This window comes from Vanessa tameamea, chromosome 13, assembly GCF_037043105.1.
Source record: "Vanessa tameamea isolate UH-Manoa-2023 chromosome 13, ilVanTame1 primary haplotype, whole genome shotgun sequence".
Classification (NCBI taxonomy): domain Eukaryota; kingdom Metazoa; phylum Arthropoda; class Insecta; order Lepidoptera; family Nymphalidae; genus Vanessa; species Vanessa tameamea.
In genome coordinates this window covers 414,950-441,958 of record NC_087321.1, presented here as the reverse complement: position 1 = coordinate 441,958, position 27,009 = coordinate 414,950, and the positions used below count along the sequence as shown (strand labels likewise).

The 27,009-nt window shown below is 32.5% G+C and overlaps 3 protein-coding genes across 4 annotated transcripts in view; all 3 read left to right on the top strand.

The window, feature by feature from the left end:
- Positions 1–27,009, top strand: part of LOC113397838 (uncharacterized) — a 614,853-nt gene that overhangs the window by 467,183 nt on the left and 120,661 nt on the right. The gene's annotated exons all lie outside the window — the stretch shown is intronic.
- LOC113397917 (putative inorganic phosphate cotransporter) overlaps positions 1–27,009 on the top strand; it is a 188,356-nt gene that overhangs the window by 143,520 nt on the left and 17,827 nt on the right. For both annotated transcript variants that reach the window (XR_010309318.1, XM_064216785.1), the window contains exons 2-3: positions 23,888–23,977; positions 26,855–26,994. Coding sequence is in view for 1 of the 2 variants with exons in the window: in XM_064216785.1 (XP_064072855.1) it covers positions 23,947–23,977; positions 26,855–26,994 (171 nt within the window). In the remaining variant the exon portion in view is untranslated. The remainder of the gene's footprint in view (positions 1–23,887; positions 23,978–26,854; positions 26,995–27,009) is intronic.
- On the top strand, positions 1,175–13,526 carry LOC113397918 (nose resistant to fluoxetine protein 6-like; the record flags this gene model as incomplete). Its single annotated transcript, XM_026636450.2, has 12 exons — positions 1,175–1,482; positions 1,762–1,947; positions 2,070–2,149; positions 3,066–3,265; positions 4,518–4,632; positions 7,859–8,073; positions 8,682–8,872; positions 9,260–9,395; positions 10,115–10,301; positions 12,144–12,286; positions 12,799–12,907; positions 13,450–13,526. Coding segments are annotated over 12 exons (1,947 nt in total), but the record flags the coding sequence as incomplete, so codon positions are not given.

The window sequence follows — 27,009 nt, the reverse complement described above, 5'->3', positions numbered from 1 at the left end:
AAGTAGAGATATATTTGCTCAAGATAACAGAACAATATCGGAGGACAATATTTCCAATATTATCTTGTTAGTTTTATAAGCACCAATGATTAGGACGTTGCGTTAATAAAATGTATTATAGAATATATATTTTTTTCATTTTAAATTTACTAGCAATGGTAAATGCAAATTTTATGGACGAAACGTTAAAATACACAAGTGCATTCGACCAAGAACTCTACGAAAGTGTGTTAAATCCCAAGAAATGTGAAGAGCAATTAGATATTTTGATAAATAACACATATTTGGGAATGCAATGTAAGTAGAAAAAAAGTGTAATGAGTAACTAGTTAATTTATATTCAACAGCCAGCTGAAATATACTTAGAATTAGAAATATGCTTAGAACATGTGAATTGCATTGTCAGGTTCAGGATTTAAAACTAAAAAATCGAATATTAAGTGCAACCGTGTACTCGTTTTGTATTTATAATTTATCTCGTATTCTTTGATGAAAAACGATGAATAATATTTAAGTGATTTAATAAGTTTTTCGTCGTAGTTAACAAAATGCCAATATATACACACTCAATACTTATTAAACTGTACACACACATACATACACCTTACTACGGCGTTTACACTTTGAGTTTACATTTTTCTTTAATACTAACTGTATTGTATTTATCTATATTCTAAATAAATATTAACTAGTATACTTAACTAGTACGGAATGCCTGAAGCTACTTCTAAATTAAATATAATGAAATAATAAAATTGTCCTTTGTCAATTTGTTTTTTTTTTTTGCTGTAAGTATTTTTTTTATATCTCCAAAATTATTGTACAATACGTGTAGGATTCAATATGGAATACGACTTGGGAAGCTTCAATAAAAGAGCCCTCCCTACAATCGCTGCCGAATACAGAGATAATTTTTAGGAATATAAGCGTAGAGTGCAATTGATAACCTGAAATAGAGATGCAATTAATCACATTAACTATTATTACAATTTTATTTGTATCGTCTTCGAGTATTTCTACTTTTTACTGTTTTAATTGTCGAACATTTGGCTAACTTCACGAAATTATAATGGACATACAATTACAGAATACAAATGGTACATTACTTTAATTTAAATTATTTCAATATGGAAGTAAACAGCGAGCGTAATTATCTTATTAATTATTTTTACTTTTAACAGTTATAGACGCAAGTGGAAAAATTCCAAGTGGAATTTTGATAGGAAATTTGGCTGATCTTGGAAGTTATCATCAATGTCTAAGCATTCAATATTTAGCAGATGAGTTAGAAATCGCAGGGAAATATTGTTTAATCCATGTATCTCTAAACCAAAACACAAGAATTGAAAACTCACAAACACTGGATTTAGACAAAAAATGGCCAACATTAGAAAACTATACCAGTGAACATATTGAACGAAATTTAAATCTAAAACAACTAGCTCAATTAATATCAGGGACTGAAAACACTATGACTTCTAGGTAACTGTCAACTTACTAATGCTAAAGCACATCTAAGATTCTAGATAAAGAATGTCTTCTAGAGAAAATATTGCTGGAAGAATTATTTCAAAGATAAAGATAAGCGATATTCTGTGAAGCAATTTTTTTTCATTTTAATAAATTCATAGGACATGATTAGTGTATGAATAATAAAAAATTACATGAGTGTCTTGTCTTCAGTCAAGGACTTATTAACTGGCTACAAAATATTTTTATCATCTAATAAAGTTCCCTACACATTTTAAAATATTTTTTCAGAGCAATAACGTCTAACATACAATCTACTACGACCTTGACTTTGGCTATTTGCGTTCCAAAAGTATGCACACCGAAACAAGTTATTAATTTAATTGGTTCATTAAATAACATAAATTTAACTTTTGACGAATACTTCTGTCGGTTACCAAATGACAAACCTGTGAGCATAGCAGATTATATAAGCATGTGAGTAGAAAATATACTATAACCTTAGAATAAGTTAATAGCAATGATTTTGATATATTATATATTTGTTAATATTTTTTATTAGTGTATTATGTCTAATACGGTCTACTCGTGCGTTTCAGTTCAATCTTCTCTTTGATATTATTGATAACAATAATAAGTACTTCATACGATTTGTATCAAACATATGTTTTGAAAAAAGGTAAGAATTTAACTTTGTCCATAAAATATGTTAAGAAATGTTTATAATGCTTTGGAAAAATGGAGGTCAAATTTTTTATTATTTAAAAACGATGAAATATTTTGATACGTTTAGGTATGGGTTTTGTTTATTTATTCGTTAATTTTTTTTAATAACAATCACTTATACCAAAAAAAAACATATTCAAGTTAAATGATTCAAAAAGTGGAAAACAATAAAAAATTAAAACAAAATCAGAACAGTTAATCATTTAAATTAAAACAAGATTGTATTGACAAAATAATATCAATGGTGGCTTACCTTTTAATTATAACAGGAGAAAGTTTTTCTTACTAACTTCTTCATGAAGGATTCGCAGGTAGGACGTCAGAATGAGTGCGTAATAAGGAACCAAATGGCGTTTAAGGAAAAATAACTCTTAATTATTATTAAATATAATATACAAAATAAGATTTTAAATTAACATGGTTATTTTTATTACCGTAAGTATTTGAAACGGGATATTTACCATGATTTTTATTTTTATTTGGTCGAGCTCGATATTTCGACATTATCTACGAATGTCTTGTTCGCGAGACTGAAGTTTGCGGGTAGATGTCGACGGCGTTGGAAGTGTCCATATCGGACTACCTCCTCTCTCGTGGGTCTGCTGCGTAAGCACTGGTCACCACTACCATCGTTACTTTCACCCCTACTATTTGTTTTATTTATTTTATGTTTTGTTTTTTATATTTTACAAACGAAACCATTTACCATTTTGAATTGTGTAATTTCAATATAAAATAGTATTGTTACTATTACAATAAATAATCTCCTCATTAAATTAATAGTATGAAATTATGTTTCTTAGCGGTCTTATAATTTTTAAGCAGCATATTGCTTCCTATTGAATTTAATATTTTCTTTACTTTTTCAGAAAATTCCGAAATTGATAGACTTTATAGAAGCTTTTCCATACATACTAATACTAAGAGGCTACTTTCTTTCAACTATGGTCCTGGTGCTTTGGAATGCGTTGATGGCATCCGAGCCATTTCGATGCTGTGGGTTATATTCGGTCACACGTACTGCTTGATCCCTTTGAGTTTCGTTTCAAACGCTGCTTATATTTTAAACGTAAGTAAAACCTTATTTTTATTATTATGTTGGTAGATTGGATATATTGGAAATATTATTATGTTGGTAGATTGAAGACAGTATCAACTTGGCCCAAATATATTGGATGTTACCGTTGAATTTAGAATGAGCGAAAAGCTTAACACAAATTGTACCTTACAAAGCTACAGAAAGTCTAGCTATTATCAGATTTTAAGCTAAATTTAAGTAAAACATATTATACTATACGTAATTTTTATATTTACTTTTATGGCAGCTGTTCGTGTGTGTCGTTTTATAATCTAACCTCATAAGCATGTTATACCCTGTTCAAGTTAGCTCGATCTTTTTGACAGACGAGCTAGTGATGAGAAACAGAAAATATAACACGTATAACAGTCGATGGAACGATGGAATGCGTAATTAAAATTAGAATTCAATTTTTTTAACTTATTTTTCTAAAAAGAGTTAAACCAGCTCAAGAGACCCCAACCAAAAGGACCCCCATTCGTTACAATAACTTAACAATGATCTTTAATAAGGATTTTTGTAATCGATATTTGTATCAGTTACTGCCTGTTATTCGCGTCCGTACCGTCCGACCAATGTAACATTGTACAAGCGTCTATTATTTTCAGTGTTTCCATTTAAATTTTACTTTGAAGCAATAATATATAATAGAAAGTCTTAAAATTTTCCGATAACGCTTGAATCTTTAGGAACTTTTGTATTATATGTATTTTTATAAATATTTTTACAATTTTTAAAATCATTAAATTAAGAAAATTATGTGTTATGTCATTGCAAAGTTATGTCGATCAGAAAAATTTACATCTGTCAAAAAGATCAAGCTATCTTGTACACGGTATAACATTATATCGCCATAAACATATGTTTTTTAGTTTTGTAATATATATACGTCATATTCAACGAATTGTTTAAAATAAAACAATTGTATCAACGCTTAATTATATCCTTACTAATCCAAATAAATATTATTATTGAGAGAGTGAGTTTGTATATTATGAGTCTACGTATTAACCGATCGTTTAATGTTGCATGGACATTTTCAGTGAAAGGGCACAGATAACCTTGCAACTATTCTTCCCCCCTGGAAACGAATTTATAATAAAGCATTGAAATAAACTAATATTCATTACAATACTCCGAAATTTATCCATAAACTATAATTATAAAGTAGGATCTTTTCATATAGTCAATAGCATATCTTAAATTTTTTAAATGTAATGAAGTGACTTTCTTTTGTTTCCAGTGGTTAACATCATTTAGAAGTATTTGGGTGAATTCCGCGCCAATCTCTGTGGATACATTTTTTATGCTAAGTGGTGTTCTTTGTGTTTATACCGCCATCGGGAAGATAAGTAGATGTGAGTAATCGATTTTTTTAATGATGTTATAATTACTGACAGTATTTGAGACGGGATATTTAGCATGTTTTTGTATTTTTATTCGGTGGAGCTCGATATTTCGACATTAACTACGAATGTCTTGTACACGAGATAATGTCGAAGTATCGAGCTCCACCGAATAACAATAAAAAACATGGTAAATATCCCGTTTTAAATACTGTTAGCAATAAAAATAACCATGTTGATTTAAAATCTTACATGTTATAATTGTTTTAGTCTTTTTAAATGATCTTAAATAATAATCCTCAGATAGACTCATAGGGTTTTGTGCAAGCCCGTCTGTGTGGGTACCACCCCCTTGTCATATATTCTATCGCCAAGAAGCAATATTAGTATTGTTCTGTTTTAAGGGGAGTGAACCAGTGTAGCTGTAGGCACAAGGGACATAATATCTTGATTCCCAAGGTCAGTGGCGCATTTGTGATTTATAAAATGGTTATTTTTTTACGGCGACAATGTCTTAGGCTGTGGTGACTTAGTCGTCTCGGCAAATGGGCTACCGGATAACCTGACAAAAGATTACGAAACAAAAGGCAGATGGAGCGCGCTGAAGATAATAGTGAAGCAACAAAATCAAATAAAAAATAAAATGAATTTCCCGGTACGACGCGTCTTTTTGTTCATACGTCAAAAGTTCTGTCACTTTATTTACTAGAGATTAGGTTCGATTCTGTATTCGTTTTTGCTGTCTCACTTTAATGTTCGTCGCGCTCGTCTTCGTTTTGTTTTATAATTTGAGGTCAAATAATAATTATTCACAGATATATAATTTTTGTGCTTTGGTTTTATAATGTGAGTATTTGACATAGACATTGAAACTGTTAGAAATATTAACCGTACCTTACATCAATATGCGACATCCCCTGTGCCCATAGTTTCACTGGCTCACTCATTCTTCAAACCAAAACACAACAATGGTATGTGCTGCTATATGGCGATAGACACAAACATAGATACATTAGCAGCCTGTAAATATCCCACTGATGGACTACGGCCTCCTATCCCTTTGAGGAGAAGGTTTGGAGCATATTCCAACACGCTGCTCCAATGCGAGTTAGTGGATACACATGTGGCAGAATTTCGTTAGAATTAGACACAGGCAGGTTTCCTCGCGATGTTTTCCTTCACCGCCGAGCACGAGACGAATTATAAACACAAATTAAAAAACACATGTAAATTCAGTGGTGCTTACCTGGGTTTGAACCCGCAATAATCGATTAAGATGCACGCGTTCTAACCACTGGTCCATCTCGGCTTTCTTGGCGATAGAATATGTGCGAACAGAGAGAACCTACCGCTAAAACGCCACCAATAATAAACTTATTTCTTCATTATAAATCATATGGAAATCAAACTTGTCACGTCAATAGTATAAAAAAGCGTATGAAATTGTGCAACGTGCAACAAGTGCGACTATTTATGTAATACTATTATACAATTCAAATGCTTCTTGAGGTATAAGTATTATACATATTGAATAAGTTGTTTTTACAGGCATTATAAAAATACGTCTCTTGATATATTAGTATAGATTATATTTGTTTTTATGTAATAGCTAGGCGGGCAGGCAAATGGACCACCTGATGGTAATATTTCACCATCGCCCATAAAAATTGGCGCCTATTGTAATAATGCCAATTCCTTACATCACACCTATGCCACCAAAACTGGGAGCAAAGATGTTATGTCCCGTGTATCTGTAGTTGCACTCACTAACCCTTCAAACTGGAACACAAGAATACTAAGTTCTGTTTGGCGGTAGAATACCTGATTAGAGGTTGGTACCACCCACGACGGTCTTGCATAAAGCCCGAATACCAAGTAACAAATGGCTCCATTATACTCTGCTCTAGTATAAAAAGAGTCTCGTAAGGTACGCCTCGCCGTCTGTTTGACCTAAGAATAATCATAAAAGCCATAATTCTCAGATAGGGAGTTTAATTTATTACAAAATACATGTAAATATGCATGATATCTTATCAAATACTAACGATGACAAAATATTTGTATCCTACAGTAGACATCGATAAAATAGCCAGGCGTTATATAATACTTTAATTGTTTCAAACAGATTATTGTGGTTATAATTGGTCCATATAACTTTCACGTTTAGTTTGTAACTATTATTTGTATTATTATTATTGGTATTGAAACTGTTTTTGTCATTGTTTTGAATTAACGTACTTGGCAATACTTATTAAAAGTTTAATTTTGCTACTATTAATATATAATAATTATTATAATATTATTAACATAGTTTGTTAATATATCTAAAAATTGGCAAAAAGGAAAATCTAAGCCAAATTAAGCTTTCGGTGAAGATAACGTTGATTTTACTCATAGCGTTAGTTATGTATCTATATATAGATAAAAGGAACAATTTGACGACCTCCGTGGTCGAGTAGTGTGTACACCGGTTTTCATGGGTATGCCACACCGAGGTCCCGGGTTCGATTCCCGGCCGAGTCGATGTAGGAAAAGTTCATTAGTTTTCTATATTGTCTTGGGTCTGGGTGTTTGTGATACCGTCGTTACTTCTGATTTTCCATAACACAAGTGCTTTAGCTACTTACATCGGGATCAGAGTAATGTATGTGATGTTGTCCAATATTTATTGTTTATTTATTTAAAAGACATTTAATAGGTTAAAAGCTATTTTTTTTTTAAATTAATTGTTCTTTAAAGCTTATTGAAATAACATATTTCCGTCACTTATTTAATAAGACAGGCGCCTGACTCTTCTAGATGTAAATCTTCAGTCTTACGGCCTTTTATTCAAAGGCTATACCGGTGATCGTTCAAAACAAAATCACACCTCAATTACATCAAATATATTAAAAAAAGTCAATGTTAAATTGTAATTGAAAACATGGTATTAATAACCATCGATAATAACAGTATGGTATTTAAATAAAATAACCATTTCAATAATCCATACTTGTAATAGAAAGTCGGAAAGTCGGTTTGTATAGATGACATTTTATTAAAAAAGGTTATACTATCATCGCTCAAAAGAATAAAAGGCCAAAGCGCCAAAATAGTACTCTTGGAAACTGTGATGTAAAGTAATCACTTTAAACATCTTTTTCCAACAGCGGGAACCTTTCCACTGACAATATAAAATCACGCCTCGACCCGCGGTTAGAAGAAACTCCGATACGATTTACATTTATCGTCGTTACAGGGAAATTCATCAAATCTCTACATCTTTTTTATTTGTACCGTCTTCTGCGAATATTCCCACTGCTGGCTGCTGTGATTCTGCTCCAAGCTTCTTTACTCCATCGAGTATCCGATGGCCCGGTGTGGACAGATGTGGGGTATTCGACGGAATCATGCAGACGGCGATGGTGGTCAGCGTTGCTGCATGTGCAGAATTATGTGAAGCCTCTTAATATGGTAAGTATTATTGTTTAATTAGATATTTTTAATAGGAGCTAGTTCGACAATTTCATGAGATTGAAATAACGATCTTTTAAATAACACAACATTCGGAAATATAACTTTTTTTTGGGACCGTAAATATAGTCAAAGGATAACTATTAGGTACAGTTCCTGACGGTATTGGGTTCATTTTTTAATCCTTAACATTTTCACAACAAATATATCATAATCGTAACATCGGAGAAGTAAACCTAAGATGGTCTGTACAGATATAAAGACCGGTAATATTTATTTGTTTGTACGTAGGGGAAAATACCGAAAACGAATCCCTAGAACCTGACAGATTTAAAAATATATTTTTCTAAAATAAAGTAATACTACCCATGATTAATATACCTTATATTTTAATTTATAATAATATTATAAATTCGAAAGCAAATCTGTCTGTCTGTCTATTATTATTTCACGAAAAAAAATTGAACCGAATTTGGTGGAACTTGGTATAAAGCAAGCTGGAACCTCAAGGACAGACTCGTAGAATGCGAGCGAAGCTACAAGGGAAAACTAGTACGAAACGGCGGTTGAAATCGACTAGTCCAATATTTTTGTTTTTTTTTTTCCAGTGCTTACAACACACTTGGTACCTATCTGTAGATGTGCAACTCTATATTATCAGCCCTGTAGTCATAGTGTGGTTGTTTGGAAGTGCCATGGTCGCTTGGTGTTCCCTCGTGGCAGGCGTTGTTATAACCTTAGCCATATCTAGTGTTTACAGCTTCATGTATAATTACTCCGCCGCTATTGCTAATCCAAGGTAATTTTATGCGAAAAATATGTTATCCTCTCTCCAGGTGACCTTTCCGTCTCTTACCTTAGCCAAAGCAACTTCGTTCCAACCAGGTGTCCTACGATATATCCCGTTTTATTATAAATTTATATAACAATGACTTCAGTGTTGGGACCAGTAGCTTGGAAATGGGAATCTAAGAACGTCATTTACTAAGTTTTCATATGTTAATTTTTGTTTTTGATTAACACCGGTTAAGGCAGTGTTGGAAAACATTGGAAGAAAATCTGTGTGTCCATTTAAATATACAGCCTCACTTATACTTATCAACGTTTTGACAAGTGTTTTACCCAATTTTTCAATCACGATATTGGAATTTCGACAGTCGTATCAATTGGATAATAATTATTGTAGACGTTTCGATGAAATGAGAGATTATTTCGTGTATTATTACATGAATACATTGCCTCGAGCGTCGCCATTTTTCATCGGAATGCTGTATGGATACTTGTTACACAAATTTAAAGGAAAAAATCTTCGCATGCAAAAGGTATGTGGTTTTTTGTAACATTGTATACATGTATGTATGTATGTACAGACGACCTCCGGGGTCGAGTAGTGTGTACACCGGTTTCCATGGTTACGCCACTTCGACGCGCCGGGTTCGATTCCCGGCCGAGTCGATGTAGAAAAATGTCATTAGTTTCCTATGTTCTCTTGGGTCTGGGTGTTTGTGGTACTTCTGATTTTCCATAAAACAAGTGCTTTAGCTACTTACATTGGGATCAGAGTAATATATGTGATGTTGTCCAATAATTATATTTATTTATTTATGGTATTTTATTATGTAGATACCAACTTAATTGAAGTAATTACGTATTTAGACATGATCGAATTATTTTCTTAAATAGAAGTATGTTCTTTTATGTTATAGAAGCTTTTTTTTAAACATATTATGCAGGTAGATTCGTAAATTGACCACGATACAGCACTGTAAAGAATACTAACTATCCATCAAAATGTAACCTACCCAGACGGGCTGCGTATTTTTTTATCTTTACCCTTACAAACAAAAATTAATTTCTTCAGGACAAATGGACTAAACATAGAACTCGAATGAGTACTGTCGACTAGAAAAGTTTTCAAGTTCATGAAATAAATGTCACGATTCATCTGTAAAGTGCTATTACTACGGTTATATACATGAAGCCTTTAACACTAAACTATTTTTGTCGTCTACAGATAATTGATGAAAATTATTTATTACAGAGTCTCGTAGCAACGTTATGGACGTTATCAATTGCGTTGATGGCTTTCTGTATATTCAGTATATACCCCATTATGCAAGTGGACCACGATAAACAGATGTTCGACAATTTCCTCAACGCATACATGAGAGGTATCTGGGCAATGACCTTGGGTTGGCTGATCTTTGCCTGTGTTCACGGTTATGGAGGTAATTTATTGTACTTTTCAAATCCATATTCAACCTTCATGAATCTGAAAGAATTATTTTATGGTGCGATAAAGATTTTTTTTTGAGCTACCCAGTAGTTTGTGTTAGCTTACAAGAACTGAATGTTTTTTTTTCGTGTGATAAATTTATGAGCGCGCCTTGTGGACAACACCGACTCGTATGCCGTTACGGCAAACGGCATGACGCTATTTTATGCGTCATTGTGTGCGTGACACGTATTCTGTTTTATCTGTGTATACAGGGTTATTAGTAATTCGACGTATAACCCCCATATAACCCCCATATGCATATATGTGTATATGGGGGTTAAAATTATCGCAAATAATCACCCCTATCACCTCCTAACGAGAATACGTCGAATTACCAATAACCCTGTATATAAAATGTTTTTTTTAAACGTCCAACACACAAGAAACGCTAAATATTTTTACATGAAATTTTACTATTAAACGAGCTTTAGACAAGATTTTTAGCTAAACATTACCACACACTGTAATTCTACGTATAATACAGTCACAGCAACGCGTTACCGGGTGTTTCTTATATTAGCATTATAATATACTTCGTTGCTATATAATATTATTAAAAAATCGTATCAAAATACGTATATTTTTGTAACGGAACTGTATGTTTTTATTTATTTTACTCTATATTTATAAATTATTTCAATAACCACCAATTTAATTGTTTTACAACTGCAGTGCATCCCGTAACCCTATATAGGTATATATACATATATATAATTGTATGAAAGTTTTTTTTTCCTGGATAATATTCAGTGTATTTCTTTATGGTATGGGAAAGCTGACAGGTCAATGGGCCACCTGATGGGTCGTGGTCACCGCCGCCCATAGACATGGGCACTATAATTATAACCATTTCTTGCATCGATAATGCGCCAACAACCTTGGAAACTTTTTGTTATCCTTGTATCTGTCGGTATACTGGCTCACGTACTCTTAAAAGTGGAACTTAGTAATACTAAGTATTGCTGCTCTGTGGAATAATATCCGATGAGTAGGTGGTACCTATCCAAACAGGCCTGCACAAAGCCCTACCTACAATTTAAAAAACTTACTTAATAAGCTCTGTAGTCCTTATAACCTGTAAAGAGTTCATACGACTGAATACAGCTGAGCAGCAAAAAATGTTATTTAAGTACTGTAATTATATGTGTTTGAATAATGTTGAGTTTATATATGCACATATGGTGAAGTTGACCATATTATGTATGTAAACGTTCAAAAATATTCAATTTTAAAATATAAAAGTTAAGGAGCGTTTGTTTGTTAAAGGATATTACAACACTAATTACTTCATAGTTGATTGGGGTATGAGATGATCGCCTCCAGGCCGTTTCAAATAACGAAAATATATTTATTGTTATTGTCTAAAAACAATAATTGTATAAAATACATATAAAAAAGAAACCCATTGAGTTTCCTTCGTCGGTTCTTCTCAGGTCGGTGTTAATTTCCGCATCCGTGGTAGATTTTTGACTATCAATAACTTATACTTGTTGACTTCCAGGCAGGATACTATATTACACACATATATAATTGTACTTAACTAACATGACTGTATGTTGAAAAAGAGTAACTACAGAGTTTCTTGCCGGTTCTTCTCGGTAGGATCTACATTCCAAACCGGTGGTAGATTCACTTAACATAGTTTGTTAAATGACGATTCAAAAGTCCTTGTAAAAGACTACTCGAATAAAGTATATTTTGATTTAGCAAGTGTATTTAATAAAGATTTAGTGAACGAATTATAATAGATGTAGTGAATGTTGATTATAAATATTATTATTTCATCGCACAGGACCGATTAATTGGTTCCTCTCTCTGCAAATATGGAAGCTGCCAGCTCGTCTCTCGTACGCTATGTATCTCATACACTTCCCTCTCATCATGATCGCTAACGGCAGTATGACCACCACGTTATACTTCAACGATGCAAACATTGTAAGTAAACGCTATTTATGTATTTACTAATTAATTATCTGTTTCACAAAATGGCTCATCGGATAGAACGCTTTGATCTTCAACGAATAATATATATTTTATTTTGTTAAAATTTTATATTAAATCTGTAATAACATAGAATTTTAATAAAAAAAAGATCACAAGTAATATACTGAGAAAATTAATTATAACTTTCGCCCGTATTTTTCTCCAAATCCAAACGGAAAGTATACCCAAACAAAGAAGAATTTACTTAGAAAATTTGTTAATTACAGATATGACAAAGTTTTTATGTAACAAACAAAAAAAAAAATACAATCGAATAAAACCTTCTTTTAAAGTCGGTTTTTATTCTTCAAATGACTGTTGTTTGACGATGAAGAAAAACAACATATCGATATACCTCAGCCACCCAATAAAAATTTTAGATAATTTAACAAAGGCTTAAGTCTATCATTCTGTTCACATCAGTCTGTCATTTCTTTAAGAACTGAATTAGATATGTTTTCCAGATTTATCGAGGTGTGAGTAACGTAGTGTTCACGATCCTTGCAGCGTTTATCCTCTGTGTCATCATTGATGCTCCATTTTCCACAGTTCAGAAATTTCTTCTTGAGAAAGGTTAGTTATATCATTTTACAAATATTTAAGAGATAGCTCAATCACTTATAGCCTTAATCCGTGTTTACAATTCACTTACGAGAAAACTTAAATCTGATAATTTTCCGCCAAAACACATCGCAGTACAGATACGAAATAAGCTCCAAAACTCCTCAAGAGTGCTGTAGCTCCACTGTATAATTAAGCTTAAAATTTATAACAAAAAATAAGGCAGCCATTTAATAACATGGTTCTTAATAGCATTTATTATGGGTACCACATTGGTGATGTAAGGATTGTTTCATATTTCATACAGCGCCGGTGTCTATGTGTAATAAGCCAGTAATAAGCCAGTGGTGATCACTTACCATAAGGTAACATATAAATGGGCCACCATATGGTACCACAAGGTAATCCATTTACTTGCCCGCCTCATATCATAAAAAAGGGTATATACTAAGGTGGGCACTAAAAAGCTCTATCAACAGAAAACAACATATTGATTGATAGGGAAAATTTACAATAGTTATTAAGAACTAAAAACCGTTTTTTTTTTGTTGCAGGCAAGAGTAAACCCAAAGAAATAAATATAACCGAATCTCAAACAGATATTATAGAAAACAATGAAAATGGAAAATAGATGATTGTGATAGATGACCTTATTCAAAAGTAATTCAAAAGTGGTTTTTAATTCTCATAAATAAAATTAAAAACTTAATATCTTAAATTGGATATTTATTTATCGTCCCCAACTTGTGTATAGTCGAGGGTGCCCAGTGGTGGGAATTTGTTCATCTTACGGGTTTTCGCGGATTAAAAACACCGAATATCGATATGTTTCATTTGTGTCTATAGGAAAACATCCTGAACAAATTTGTCTAATTTCAATGTAATTCCTGCAATGGAGTAGCAAAACTTTTTCCTCCAAGAGAAAGGAGGCTTTAGCTCAACAATGGGTCCTTCAGAGGCTGTTAATCTTTATTACTTTAAATGTTAATTATATTGACGTAGGTCTACTTAAATATATTTAATTTCTAAATTATTTTTTATTTAATTTAATATTACACTTTTTTCAATCATAATTAATTCACATGTTAAGAATAATTTCGAGTTCTTGTCATCTGACTGTTTTATTTAAAGCGGTGAATGTAATAGAAATATGTGAAGTTTTCTCACATAACGATCACGATATTCTACTCCAATTTGAAAACACACCAAAATTACCTCCTGGGTTTCTTAGCAATCTAAATCCATAGTGCATCATTATGTCTACTAAATAACTTAAATTTCAACCAATTACAAACCAATGCCGAGATGGCCCAGTGAGCCGAGATGGCCCAGTGGTTAGAACGCCTGCATCTTAACCGATGATTTCGGGTTCAAACCCAGGCAAGCACCAGTGAATTTCATGTTCTTAATTTGCGTTTATAATTCATTTCGTGCTCGGCGGTGAAGCAAAACATCGCGAGGAAACCTGCATGTGTCTAAATTCAACGAAATTCTGCCACATGTTTATTCCACCAACCCGCATTGGAGCAGCGTGGTGGAATATGCTCCAAATCTTCTCCTAAAAGAGAGAGGAGGCTTTATCTCAGCAGTGGGAAATTAACAGGCTGCTAATGTAATGTATGTATGTAATGTAAAATCCAATGGAAGTTCTCAGAAGCAGACTGAAGATTTGAGCAGTGTTAAATGTGTTACAGGTGCATTGGAAAATATGGCGTAATGCCGTTGACCCTGTATCGGAATCCACTCTGGTATCAGATTAGCTTTCTATCGGATTATGAGAGTAATGCTTCTGCCACACTACAGGCATAAACATTCAATTTATGTTGGATTCTGTTGCAATTCGTTAGATGTTTTCAACAAACATGCAGGTGAAAATGTTAGATATTAAACTATTTTAGTTTCAAAATTAGATCGAACTTAATTTTAAAATCGTGTTAGCGAGTAACCCTAGACTCCAATACGGTGTTCCGTCATAGGATGTCATAATTAATTATATCACATTATTAAATATAATGATTATGATTGAAATTTATTAATTTTACATTAGTATGTATGTACTTATAAAATTATTGTTGTAATTCGTTGTTTAATAATTTGTTAAACTTTAATAGAATTTTAATTGAAGACTGCCATAATAGATATTCCTTTTTTTTTTAAAAAAAAAGATGAGTTGTCACTAACAATAATTACATGATTTCCTGGGATTGTAAAATATAGATATCGGAGCATTATTATAAAACGTGATTTTATTTTGAAATTACAATCGTTTTATAAATAAAAAAACATTGTTTCGATAACATTTGCTACAATTTATGACGAAATGTTAACTAACAAATTTTCTAGTCTGAGTTAAGAATGACTGCAGACCGGAATTCGGTCAGACGGATTGTATGCAGGTTACGCAAACTTGGTTTCCATTCGTTAAAAATAGGACTAAGTGAATTTTTATTACGTGTGTCAGATATAAATATTTGCTTTGAAATTAGGAGCACACCCATTGTTGGCTAATATTAGGTGACAATGCAAATATTATAATTTTAAATATGATATGAAGTGAGATAAAAAATCTATCTTTGACTTTCTGCGTGATCATTATTCAAGCGTCATAAAGGTGTATTTTGTTCATACAAGAGACGAAATGTTTGTCAACAGCTTAGGATACTATACAATTAATTTTTTTTTAGTAATATAAATATTTGCAAAAGTGTTAATCTAATCTCAGATGTCTCGAGTAGAATACATAAATATATACATAATATGTATGTATATATGTATGTAATAGTACATACGTATGTATATATGTATGTAATAGTACATATACCTTTGTTTTTCTTCATTAAAACGAGTCATGTTACAGTATAAATTTAAAAGTGAATTAAGAACAGTTATCATTTCTGCATATATGTACATTTGCGGGACTATGTATACCACACATCTAAATATATATATGTATATACAACCACGCACACATGAAAAAAAATCAATTTATTGTTCAAATTATTGGAAGCATTAGACATTAAAATAAAATAGTCTTTCATTAGAAAATAATGTACGTAATATCTAAAGAGCATTTTATAAGACAGATGTATGGGCTCTAAAAATTGTTCAAAAGTCATAAAAGTTACATAAACATACATAATCAGCCTGTAAATTTCCCACTGCTGGGCTAAGGCCTCCTCTCCCGTTTGAGGAGAAGGTATGGAGCATATTCCACCACGCTGCTCTAATGCGGGTTGGTGGAATACACATGTGGCAGAATTTCGTTGAAATTAGACACATGCAGGTTTCCTCACGATGTTTTCCTTTACCGCCGAGCACGAGATGAATTATAAACACAAATTAAAAAAATAAAAGTTGCATTTGATATTTTTGTTTATGAAATTATTTAAAATTGTATATAAAAGATAATTGTAATCTTTTAAGCAATATTAAAGCTAAGGGTTAGCAATAAATTTAGCGACGGCTCAGTGCATTAAAATGGCGTCCAATTTCTATGAGTTTTCAAATGGACCTTTACCTTGCCCAAATTTATGCCAGAAAATCAAAAGTAGAGAATTGTCAAAAATTGCCATACTAACAAATGGGGTTTTAATCCAAGGCAATAAACTCGTTCATTATAAAAATGATAGTAAATTTTATCCTTACTATTTTGGGGCCATAAAAATGAAAACTACCCGTGAAATATGAGTCTATTCCTACGATTCTCAATTTATGCAAACAAAATCAAGCTTCCAATGCACATTCGTCGCGTACATTTTTTTTTCTTAAAAAAAATGAAATCGTCCACAAATCGCGTAACATTCCAATCGACGAGGGAGTTGAACCTCAGATGAACAGAATGAATAGAAATGGAATAACATATAGAGCAAGATACATTTTACATAAGTAATGTCTGTATGTTCTTATATTTCTGTACCTTAGGCATTAAGTTAAGGTTAAACGGAAAAAAGAGCTGAGATAGCTCAATAACCAGAGCGCGTGTATCCGAACGTTGCGGGTTCACAACTGTAGACACCATTGAATGTTCATAATATAATATCTATTTTGTGTTAAGTACTCATCTCGTGTTAAACATTGAAGGAAAACATCGCAAGAAGTCGCCTTGTGTTGCATGAACATTTAACCTCAAGAAGGGAGCAAGTCTTACTTCTGTAAATACTAATATTTACAGTGTTACTCTTTTAATTTTGTAAAATTGGTGACATGTATTCGTCCCTTCGCCCATTGAAGAAATTAAATTAAATTAAAAAAAAAGAAAGATAAATGTATAAAAATAATTATTTTTTAAAGCTATTCGAAAACGTACACGCTATGAAATATATAATAAGTAACGCGCCTGTGCCATATCGTAATGTTAGTTAATATATAACAGTAACTGTTAAATCTGTAGAAGATGTAAGAATCTATCAAATGTCTTATAAGACCAAAAGCTCCAAGAGCTAAGAGCTACTTACATTTTAAAAGGTATTAATAAAAATACCTGAACTTGAAAAAACATCCTTATAAGTAATATATATATACATTGTAAAGAGGTTCCGCCAAAAAAGTATCTCCTTGTTCATACTTTTTGTTTAATTCCAGTCACAGTAGGATTACAGGGCTGCCAGATATTACCTATTTTCTAAGCAACAAATATAATGTCGGATATATGGCTTGCTATTTTGGGCCGCCGGTTAGTTATTTAGGTACCAGGTGCTACTTTAAAACATGTCTCGTTTTTCATAAAACCTGAGTGCTGATTTTTATGTATGTTTGACAGCATATCATTAAAAATTAATAATTGATATTGCCAACATACTCCTGTAGCATTTATCCCCGATAAACTCTTCAAAAGTTCGCAAAAAAATAACGTAAGTTTACTTATGGTCTAAGTATTCATTTTTATATACAATACTTTGTTTCAATACTATTTGTAACCAGCCCGACAAATCCTAGGGGCCGAAGATCCCTCGAACACGTTTGAATGTATGACATAATTTTTGTTCTACTATATAACACAGATGTCGGGTATAATCCATTAAAAATAAAATACGTGTCTCAGAACGCCCAACAGAAGCGATAACTTAAACTAATCTAAGTTGAACTATTTAATATTAAAATTATTTAACTTGAGACATGCTTAGGTTATTAGTTATGTATGATAATTTAAGGAAAAAAGAAAAAAGGAAGTTATAATTCTTGAATATGTACATTAGAATTTTGGCTACGTACATTATTGATATAATTATGGCCTGCCTACCGCTGCCGTATGCGTCAGAGAAAGGGAAGCCAAACAGACTGGCGCCGTAACGCGTTACGTAATGAATGTTTACAACCCACAAACTGCATATAAGTTGGCAAATATTTCATTTCCAATATAGTCCTAGTTCTGAGGTTCATGCACTTTTTCGCAATCAAGATACCATTGTTCTTGCTGGAATATTTCGAAACAAAATCGCATCTGCGATATTGATATAACGCTTGAATGTTCTTAAATTTTTGAGAACGTAACAAATATTAAAAAACTGCAAATATGGAATATAAAAGCAACATCAATTTATAGTAAAAACTAATGAAACGAATGCCTTGCGTATATTAAGCAGTGATTGAAATATTTTATATATATATATATATGTATATAGCGATATACTTTATCGTCCCAACACAGCATACGAATCAGCCTTCCCCTCGAGGTGTGCGTAAAGATGTTTCACGTCAATAACAATAATAATCATCTTATACTACACCTAGACAAAACAGTTACAGTAAAACAAATATAACAAATGGAGCTACACATTTGTAGTATCTGTGATCTCGTCGCTACAGAGCAATTTCTTCCAGGTATTGAGAAAAGGAAAAATAATGTAAGGGTTGCACTAAAGAGTTTAGTCTTCTCAATAATTATTACACCATCCCCAAACAATAGTTCTTGTTTAAAAAGTGAATAAGATAGTATAATCACAGATACTAACAAATTTAGTATACCTGAAAATATAGACAGTTTCTTAATTAAATATATTTTTTTCTTTAAGCTGTACGCGCTAATTCACATTTTTTTAGAATAGTGATAGCAACTTATGCCAAATATATCTGGTACTCCGATAATTGAAAAGGTTATTAACGTGCTGCACATTGATTTATATATTGCATGAATCTGTTGAGTTGTAGAAACTTATTAAAAGTCCTGTGAGGTGTATAAAGCCCTAGATTGCGTTGAACATGATATTCTGCACAAAAACATAAATTACTGTGGCTTATAAGATATCTTCATTTTGTTTGGTTGTTTCCTGTCAAATTAAAAAAGTAAAGTGGTATAGTCAACAAACAATACAATATCACAAATACCTTTAACATTAAAGTAAAGATCATTTATATACAAAAAAAAAAAAATAGAAAATGACATAAAATTGACCCCTGTGGAACGCCTATTCTTAGAACAGATCTAGAAGACAATATTCCATTAATAAACACCTGTTGAATTCTTTGAGTCAAGTTCGAATAAAGGAGAAGAGTTTTACCGTTAACGCCGTAATGTTTTAGTTCGTATAAAATCGTTGCGTGCTCTACACGATCAAATGCTTCGGATAAATCACAATACACACCAAGTGCATTCTGTTATTTCTACCATGTATCGTTCTTATTATATTATTCGTGGTTACAGGGTCGAAATTGAACTAACGACAAAATTATCCCTGGTTCTCGACATCGGCAGCCATAGAAACCACCTACTTAATCAATAAGGTTCTTGATAATTTGGTTACTCTCCGATGTAAAAATACTCTTTTTATAACTACGTATTTATTATATACGTAAACCTGAAACTTTCCTTTGGCGCAATGTTTGTTAGTAGAATGCTTGTAATGCTAGAATATATATGAATTAGATAGTTATCTTATTTAATCATTGAATCTACTCAGGCCACCTGTATAGCTTATACATATTTTTTTCACATGGTGCTATTGATAAGGAAAACTAGTATATACGTATTTATTGTGTAATGTGTTGTAAAATTAGAAAGAAAGTGTTTACTTAAGTTTATATCAACCAGGCTAAGATAAATTAGTTTTTTGAATGAATAAAGTCATTCACTCACCTGTAAATAGAATATCACCTAGAATCACCCTAGGAATTTACTGAGTGAAAAACCGATTAAGACCGAGTTGGGTTAACTTAGAGGGTGATTTGTACTTTTCAGTCTTTCGTGGGAATCTTTTGACTTAGGAGTGTTTTGTATTTCATGTAATTCATATATTACAAAAGTATAGTCTTAGTAGTTTCCACGATTCGGAGAATATAGGGGAGAATATGACACGAGTGAATCTGACACGAGTATGAATCATGCTCACTAGAGAGACCCTACCTTAAATATGCTATGTAAATTGTGGTAACGAATTATAAAAATATATATATATATATATATATATATATCTTTTGAATAATGTAGTACAAAATCGTTTCGTGCAACATTTAATCTTAGCATTTTTATTATTTTTATTTTATCAACGTAAAAAATATTTCGAGTAAGACCGATCCGTATGCCGTGACGGCTAATGGCGTGACGTCACTAATGCTGTCATGACACCTCTCAATCGCCCGCTTTCTATTTCCTATGCGTGGCGCGTATCTAAATATATCACATTTACAAACGTTTCTGTTTGTTACTTTTGTTAGTTTGTTAGTTTGTTACTCAATCACGCCAGAACGTTTTAACGGTTTTGAATGTTTAGAAGACTACAGTCTGGAACAGCGTATAGGTTACTTGTAAGTCCAGAATATATCACAACCTCCGTATACATTTTGCTGCTATATAATATTTTGTCGTATCGTTGCTATAATATAGTAAAAAGTATTTTTATATAATTCATCTAATCAGGACTCGTTTATTAGTGATATATATGTATCCATGATTACTTCTCTAACTCTAGACAAGTACAAAACTGGTTCCTGGATATTTGAAAAAAATTACTGTATATAATTAATTTAACAAGACGAAATGTTTTAAGGGTTTCTTAAAGGAACCCTAAAAGTCTTTACTTTTGAATTTATCAGGAATAAAAATAAAGATCTTATCCAGATATTAATTTAAACCATTGGAAGGATTTTTTTCTAAATTCGTACTTTTAGTATTGTATTTCTTACTCCTTTGTTCAACTGATATTTAAATGTAAAGAAGTGTATCGTGTGTCTGAATTTCATTTTAATATGTATATGTGATATCTCAATGGAATATATCTAATAGAATATAAATATTTTTTACTCATAAACAGAAGACCGATGTTTATATTTCAAATATTGAAAAAAGGCGATCTTCTACAAACTTCGTATTTCGCTCTCTTTGCTGATGAATCTGCAAATACGTATTAAGATCTGTCTTTCACGCATATAATTAAATAGTGATTACCATATATCAAAAATGCCGAAATACCATACAAAACTTACTCCCCTATTCAAAACTCAACACAAAAAAATGCTATCCATTAGAAATTAATTTAAAAAAATCAACTCAGTGTTTCAACACATATTGTTTTTATAGGGATCACTGTACAAGAGGCATCTTAGTCCCACCGGGTTAGGTAATTAGTTTTTATTCTACTAATCTACTTTCTACCCTTGGAAGGACTCATTGTGTGACTGTTATTGTTATTTGGAGGTCCTAAATCATTTAATTAAAATATCATCATAAATAACCCCTAACTCAGGAATTATTTACATTAAGGCACCGAATTAAATTTAAAATACTTAATGTACAGATCACGACTGCATGGAATAGGGGCAAGAACGCTGACAGCTTCTCCGTTAAATTGCAATACTAATCCTTTAGGCAAAAATGATCCAGCCCTGTAACCAGTGGAGGCAATAAGACGGGGTGCTCTTGCTAGGTGTATTTAAGTTCCCAATATTGGCGATGCATTGATGGTGATGGTGATTAAGAACGATATTCAGATTTCTTAAGCAGAAATTCTTTGACAGTGGTTATGATTTACTATTTCTTAGCGAAATGCTGAATAAACAAGTACATATTTTAACTAGAAGTCTATGATAAGTAGAACATGTATATTTCGTGACTTTTAAATAACTTGATAAGAGAATGATGAAATGTTGAAATTCATTTACTCTGGAAGGGGTTTGTATAATCCCGACTGCGTAGGTACCATCACCACACACTCATCACAGATTCTACCGCCAATCAGCAATACTTAGTACTGGTGTGTTTCCGTTTGATAGGACATAATATATTCGTTCCTTAAGTTGGTGGCGCATTGGTTACGTAATAAATGGTTAGAATTTCATATGGTACCAATGTAAATAGGCAGTGGTGACCACTTTCCATCGGGTAGCCCATTTGCCACAACTGTATAATTATTGAAATGGATATCTTATATTCGTTTTTGACATTCTACGATCGAGTTTGTCTGACAGAATAGCTCCACCGTACACAAAACTTAATGTAAATTAAACTTTGTAAATAAATACAATATAACTATGAATATGCGTTTATTATGATGTTTACATTAAAATGAAGTCCGTGTTTATAGAAAACACACACATCCTACTCACCATATCACTTTAAATACGTAATTGTACAATGAGCGATAAATTATGATAATTTTTAAATAAAATTTCCAATATATTTAAAAAAAAAGGATTTATGTTTGTAAAAAAGCAACTAATGTAAGATACACACAACAATCACCTATTTTCCAGTGTGGTTACACTCCAGGCTGCTTTTGAGTTACCGATATGACCCAGGGTCTCGTGATCATCAGACCTGAAAGCAGGTTAGACAAACGCAATAGTTCATTAGTGTTTCAATGACCAGCTTATTAAAAGGACACTAAAGATATTCGCGAGGATAGTAAAGATGTAAGGACAAACTCAAATTTGACTTCTGAAAATGATCCAGCAGTGTCAGAAATTGATACATGACAATGATATTTTTACCAATTCACGAGTGAGGTTCGAAGCGAGTCATTTAATTATAGTATTCATCTAGAATATTAAGTGCAGGAGATATTAAAAAACAGATAAAGCAGTTTCAGACTAAATATTAAACCAATTCCAGTCAAATAAAGGTGGGAAATTGATTATAACTTGTCGAATATACGTCAAAGTTTGAAGTTTAAATTGTCCGATGTCACTACAGGCACCAGTGAATAACATCTTAGTTCCCAGGTGATGATGTAAGAAATGGTAAAGGTTTCTTACAATGTCTACAGGTAGCGTTGATCACTTATCGTGGCTATAAATGGCTTCTTTGCCAGCATGCATACCTATTTCAAAGTACAATAATAATAGTTAAGAAAAAGAATTAGCGCAACTTAAAAAGAACGCTTTGAACAACGTAAGCCTCAGAGGCAAGAACGACAATACCTATCCCCTCCTAACGGGAATACGTCTAATTACCAATAACCCTGTATATAGCAATTTGAGAAATCTGATATGATAAAAAGCACTCTACTTATTTTAAGGGGAATTTAGTGTATAATGAATAGATTTTATTGCCCTTGTTAGTTTATTAAGGTGTATTTACATTTATTTTATAACCGTCTACATCTACAAATAGAATCGAACACAGTCGTTAGCCGTGTGTGCTATGTGATTGTTCGCCTAGAACTTCTAAGTACACCAAAATTTCAACTGCACTTGACACACGATGCTGGTGTTTAAATTTTGTATTAACACTTTTTAAAAAAATCCCAGACTTATGTTAGTGAGATTGAATAATATATGGTTAGGTCTACTGGTGACATTTTAATACTAAAACAAATCTTGATATTTGTTCATCTATTTATTTTAAGATATGAATTATTACTCGTCTAAACTATGTACCGGTATTACGTCAAAGATAACTGAAAAGTAATTTTCGAAAATTGGACCTTATTACTGGAGCTTATAAGAATTATATTCCTATTTACATATCTATTATAATATTTGTTTATTTGCATACAAATTGTAAGTCTTTATTTTATCGTCGCGTTCTCGTGTCCCATTCGGTTAGAAGCATCGGCATAGAAAACAAAAAAGAAAGTAAAATAAATGTTTATTAGAAAAATTTAAATATATTCTTCAAAATGAAGATTTCTTCGAAAGATACTGAAAAAAGTGAGTATTCTTTATATACAAATTACCTCACCATTTTTTCTAACTTTATCGAACTCTCTGTGCTCTACTGGAAATGATAAAAATGAGTGTTTAGATTTTTGGTTTCGCGCCTTATAGAATATTTACAGTGTATGGAAACCCACTCATTTAGTTTAGTGAAGGGTGATTGAGACAGTGAATATGTATGTATGTTTTTCAGAAGCAGTACATAATATCCAGTCGATGGCTGGCGGTGTATTGACGCTATTTTTAATTACGAATACTACTCTCATTGACTGTTCATTTTTCCATTTATTTGGGTTGAAATTTTCATTTTTTAATGCTCACTATTTATATCTTTGATGAAATATGTTTGGAAATAATAATACTTGAAATCAAGCGTTGAAAGTCCTAGATTTCTTTACTTGGTAGGGCTTTGTGAAAGCCCGTTTGGGTAGATACAACCTACTCATCATATATTCTAACGCCAATCAGAAATACTTTTTATTGTTGTGTTCCAGCTTGAAGGGTGAATAAGTCAGTATAACTAGAGGCACAGGGCTCTAATATATCCTTTTCTAAAGTTGTTGGTGCATTCATTATTTTATAAATGGTTAAAATTTCAGCGACACATAATGTCAACGCACAGTGGTGACCCCTTACCATCAGGTATCGCATTTGTATCCACTGTACTCAATAAAATATAGTCCCCAAGTTTGGTAGCAAGTTTCAAACGGCCCCAATGTCTATGAGCGGTGGCCACTTACCATCAAATAACACATCAACCTACCCACCTACCTAAATAGTTGAAAATTGAAGACGCCCAACAAATTCATAGACGGTAGAATTACAGGCTCACACGTAGCCTACACAAAGATCTTTTACGGGTTTAATTATATTAGTATCAATTACGATTTAATGATTGATGTCAAGTTCACCAGCTTGTTCTCTGTATTGATCACTTTATTGACATTCATTGTGACATATTCGTCTTATCTCTAACGAGTTATCGCTCGCGGCTAACATAAAAGAACTAGCCTATCTCCTTCCTTGGAGTTTTAACATTTTTCATACCAAATTTCATCAATTTTGGTTCAGTGGTTTGACCTTAAAGGGCAACAGACAGACAGAAAGAGTAACTGTCTTTTTAATAACACCTGCTCATTTGAATGTTATGAGAACTGACTCATAATATGTTTAGTATAAAATTTCATCACATGAAGTGTCAAAGCCTCAACCCTCAAAGCAAAAAACTTCTTGATTGGTTTTTGTTTCCAGTTAGAGGTTCTTTTTTTCCATTACTTTATTTTCACTGATTATTTATCTATTTCCCGTTGTAAGAGCTAACAGCTACCTTAACTGACATGTGAGTAATTCTTAATATCAGTAGAGAGAAGTAAAATAACACCCTGTGGTTCTAATAGGCACAAGCATATACTTCTCGTGTTTCGACGTGAGTTGATGAATTTCATCTCCCACGCTTTTTTTTTTTTTTCTGTTATTGGTTGGCGGACGAGCATATGGGCCACCTGATGGTAGTGGTCACCACCGCCCATAGACAAAGGCGTAAGAAATATTAATCATTCCTTACATCACCTATGCGCCACCAACCCTGGGAACTAAGATATTATGTCCCTTGTGCCTGTGATTACACTGGCTCACTCACCCTTCTAACCGGAACACAACAATACAGAGTACTATTATTTGGCGGTAGAATATCTGATGAGTGGGTGGTACCTACCCAGACGGGCTTGCACAAAGCCCTACCACCAAGTAATTTCTTATGATGTTAGAGCATGTCAAGGTTGGAATCAATGACCAGGAATCTTCGTTTAAATCTACGTATATCAATAGAAATTATGTATTATCGCCATGTCCTTTAATTTTTAATAATAATTACCCACAAAATAATTAAAATGCTTCCTTAAAAGTCTTCAATTACGTCGTATTTTTTTATTTTATTTTAAGAATCAAGTTTATACGTGTTTACTTGACACATGAGTTTTAAGTCTTATACCTCACACGGTACTTGCAGTACCTGTCGGCTCTTTTGATATATACGGTCTGTAGCTGCTTTCTTAGTTTGTTTCAGCGGGAGACCTCTTTTTTGCGCAAACGTTGCATGGAATCAGTTTTTTTTACCGCTGACACAAAAAGAGGAAGTTTAAAGAATTTATCTTTTTAAATTGGTAATGTCGAATAAATTAACTGATATAAATGAGGTTTTTTTTTTCGATTGCCCTATTTGAAATTTGCTTTGATGAAAAATATAGCTTATATATATATTATTTTTCTGGACCCCACCGACTACGTTCTGAGCCGAGGTGCGATCTCATAGGAGACAGACTCAGGACGAACGTCACTCTCGAGCCCAAAAGGGTTCACCTTAAGGCAGAGTCTTAGCACTCGCCCCAACGTTCGGTGACGCTGTAAAGGCCAGTAGGGCCAACAGCAATACACAAATACAGATAAAAAGAAAAATTCTGGTTGGAGCTACTTTTGAAGTATTCTACGTTGGAATCAATTCCCATTTCATAATATATAGCGAGGACAAATAGTATCTAACGTATATTTTATAGTTTGTAACGTATACGTTTTAGTTCTCTGGGCTATAAGCTCTTAGAACCATTTAAATACAACAGTCAACACATAGTGTTATATGTGATGAGCATTTAAAACATTACCATTGAAATTATAATTTCACGTCTTTGACAAATTATGAAATCATTTCTTTGTATGAGAACAATACTGAAATTATTATCATTATTATTTTCATATCCGTATAAATTGCGTATCAATGGTTTTCTCATTAATAGATAACCTTTACGAAGCGATTGTGGTCGAACTTATACTAGAAATGTTTGTGATATTTTACATTTCCTCTAATCGTGTTTTCAGGTTATGGATATGGAGTCCGCCACATTCAGATGTTATGTATGTGTCTCAACATGATAGCGTTATTCATTGCCCGCGGCAGCTTGGGGGTAGCTGTACTTGCCATGACGGATACGGGGAAACGGAATAACCCTAACATAACTGTTAGTAACAATAAT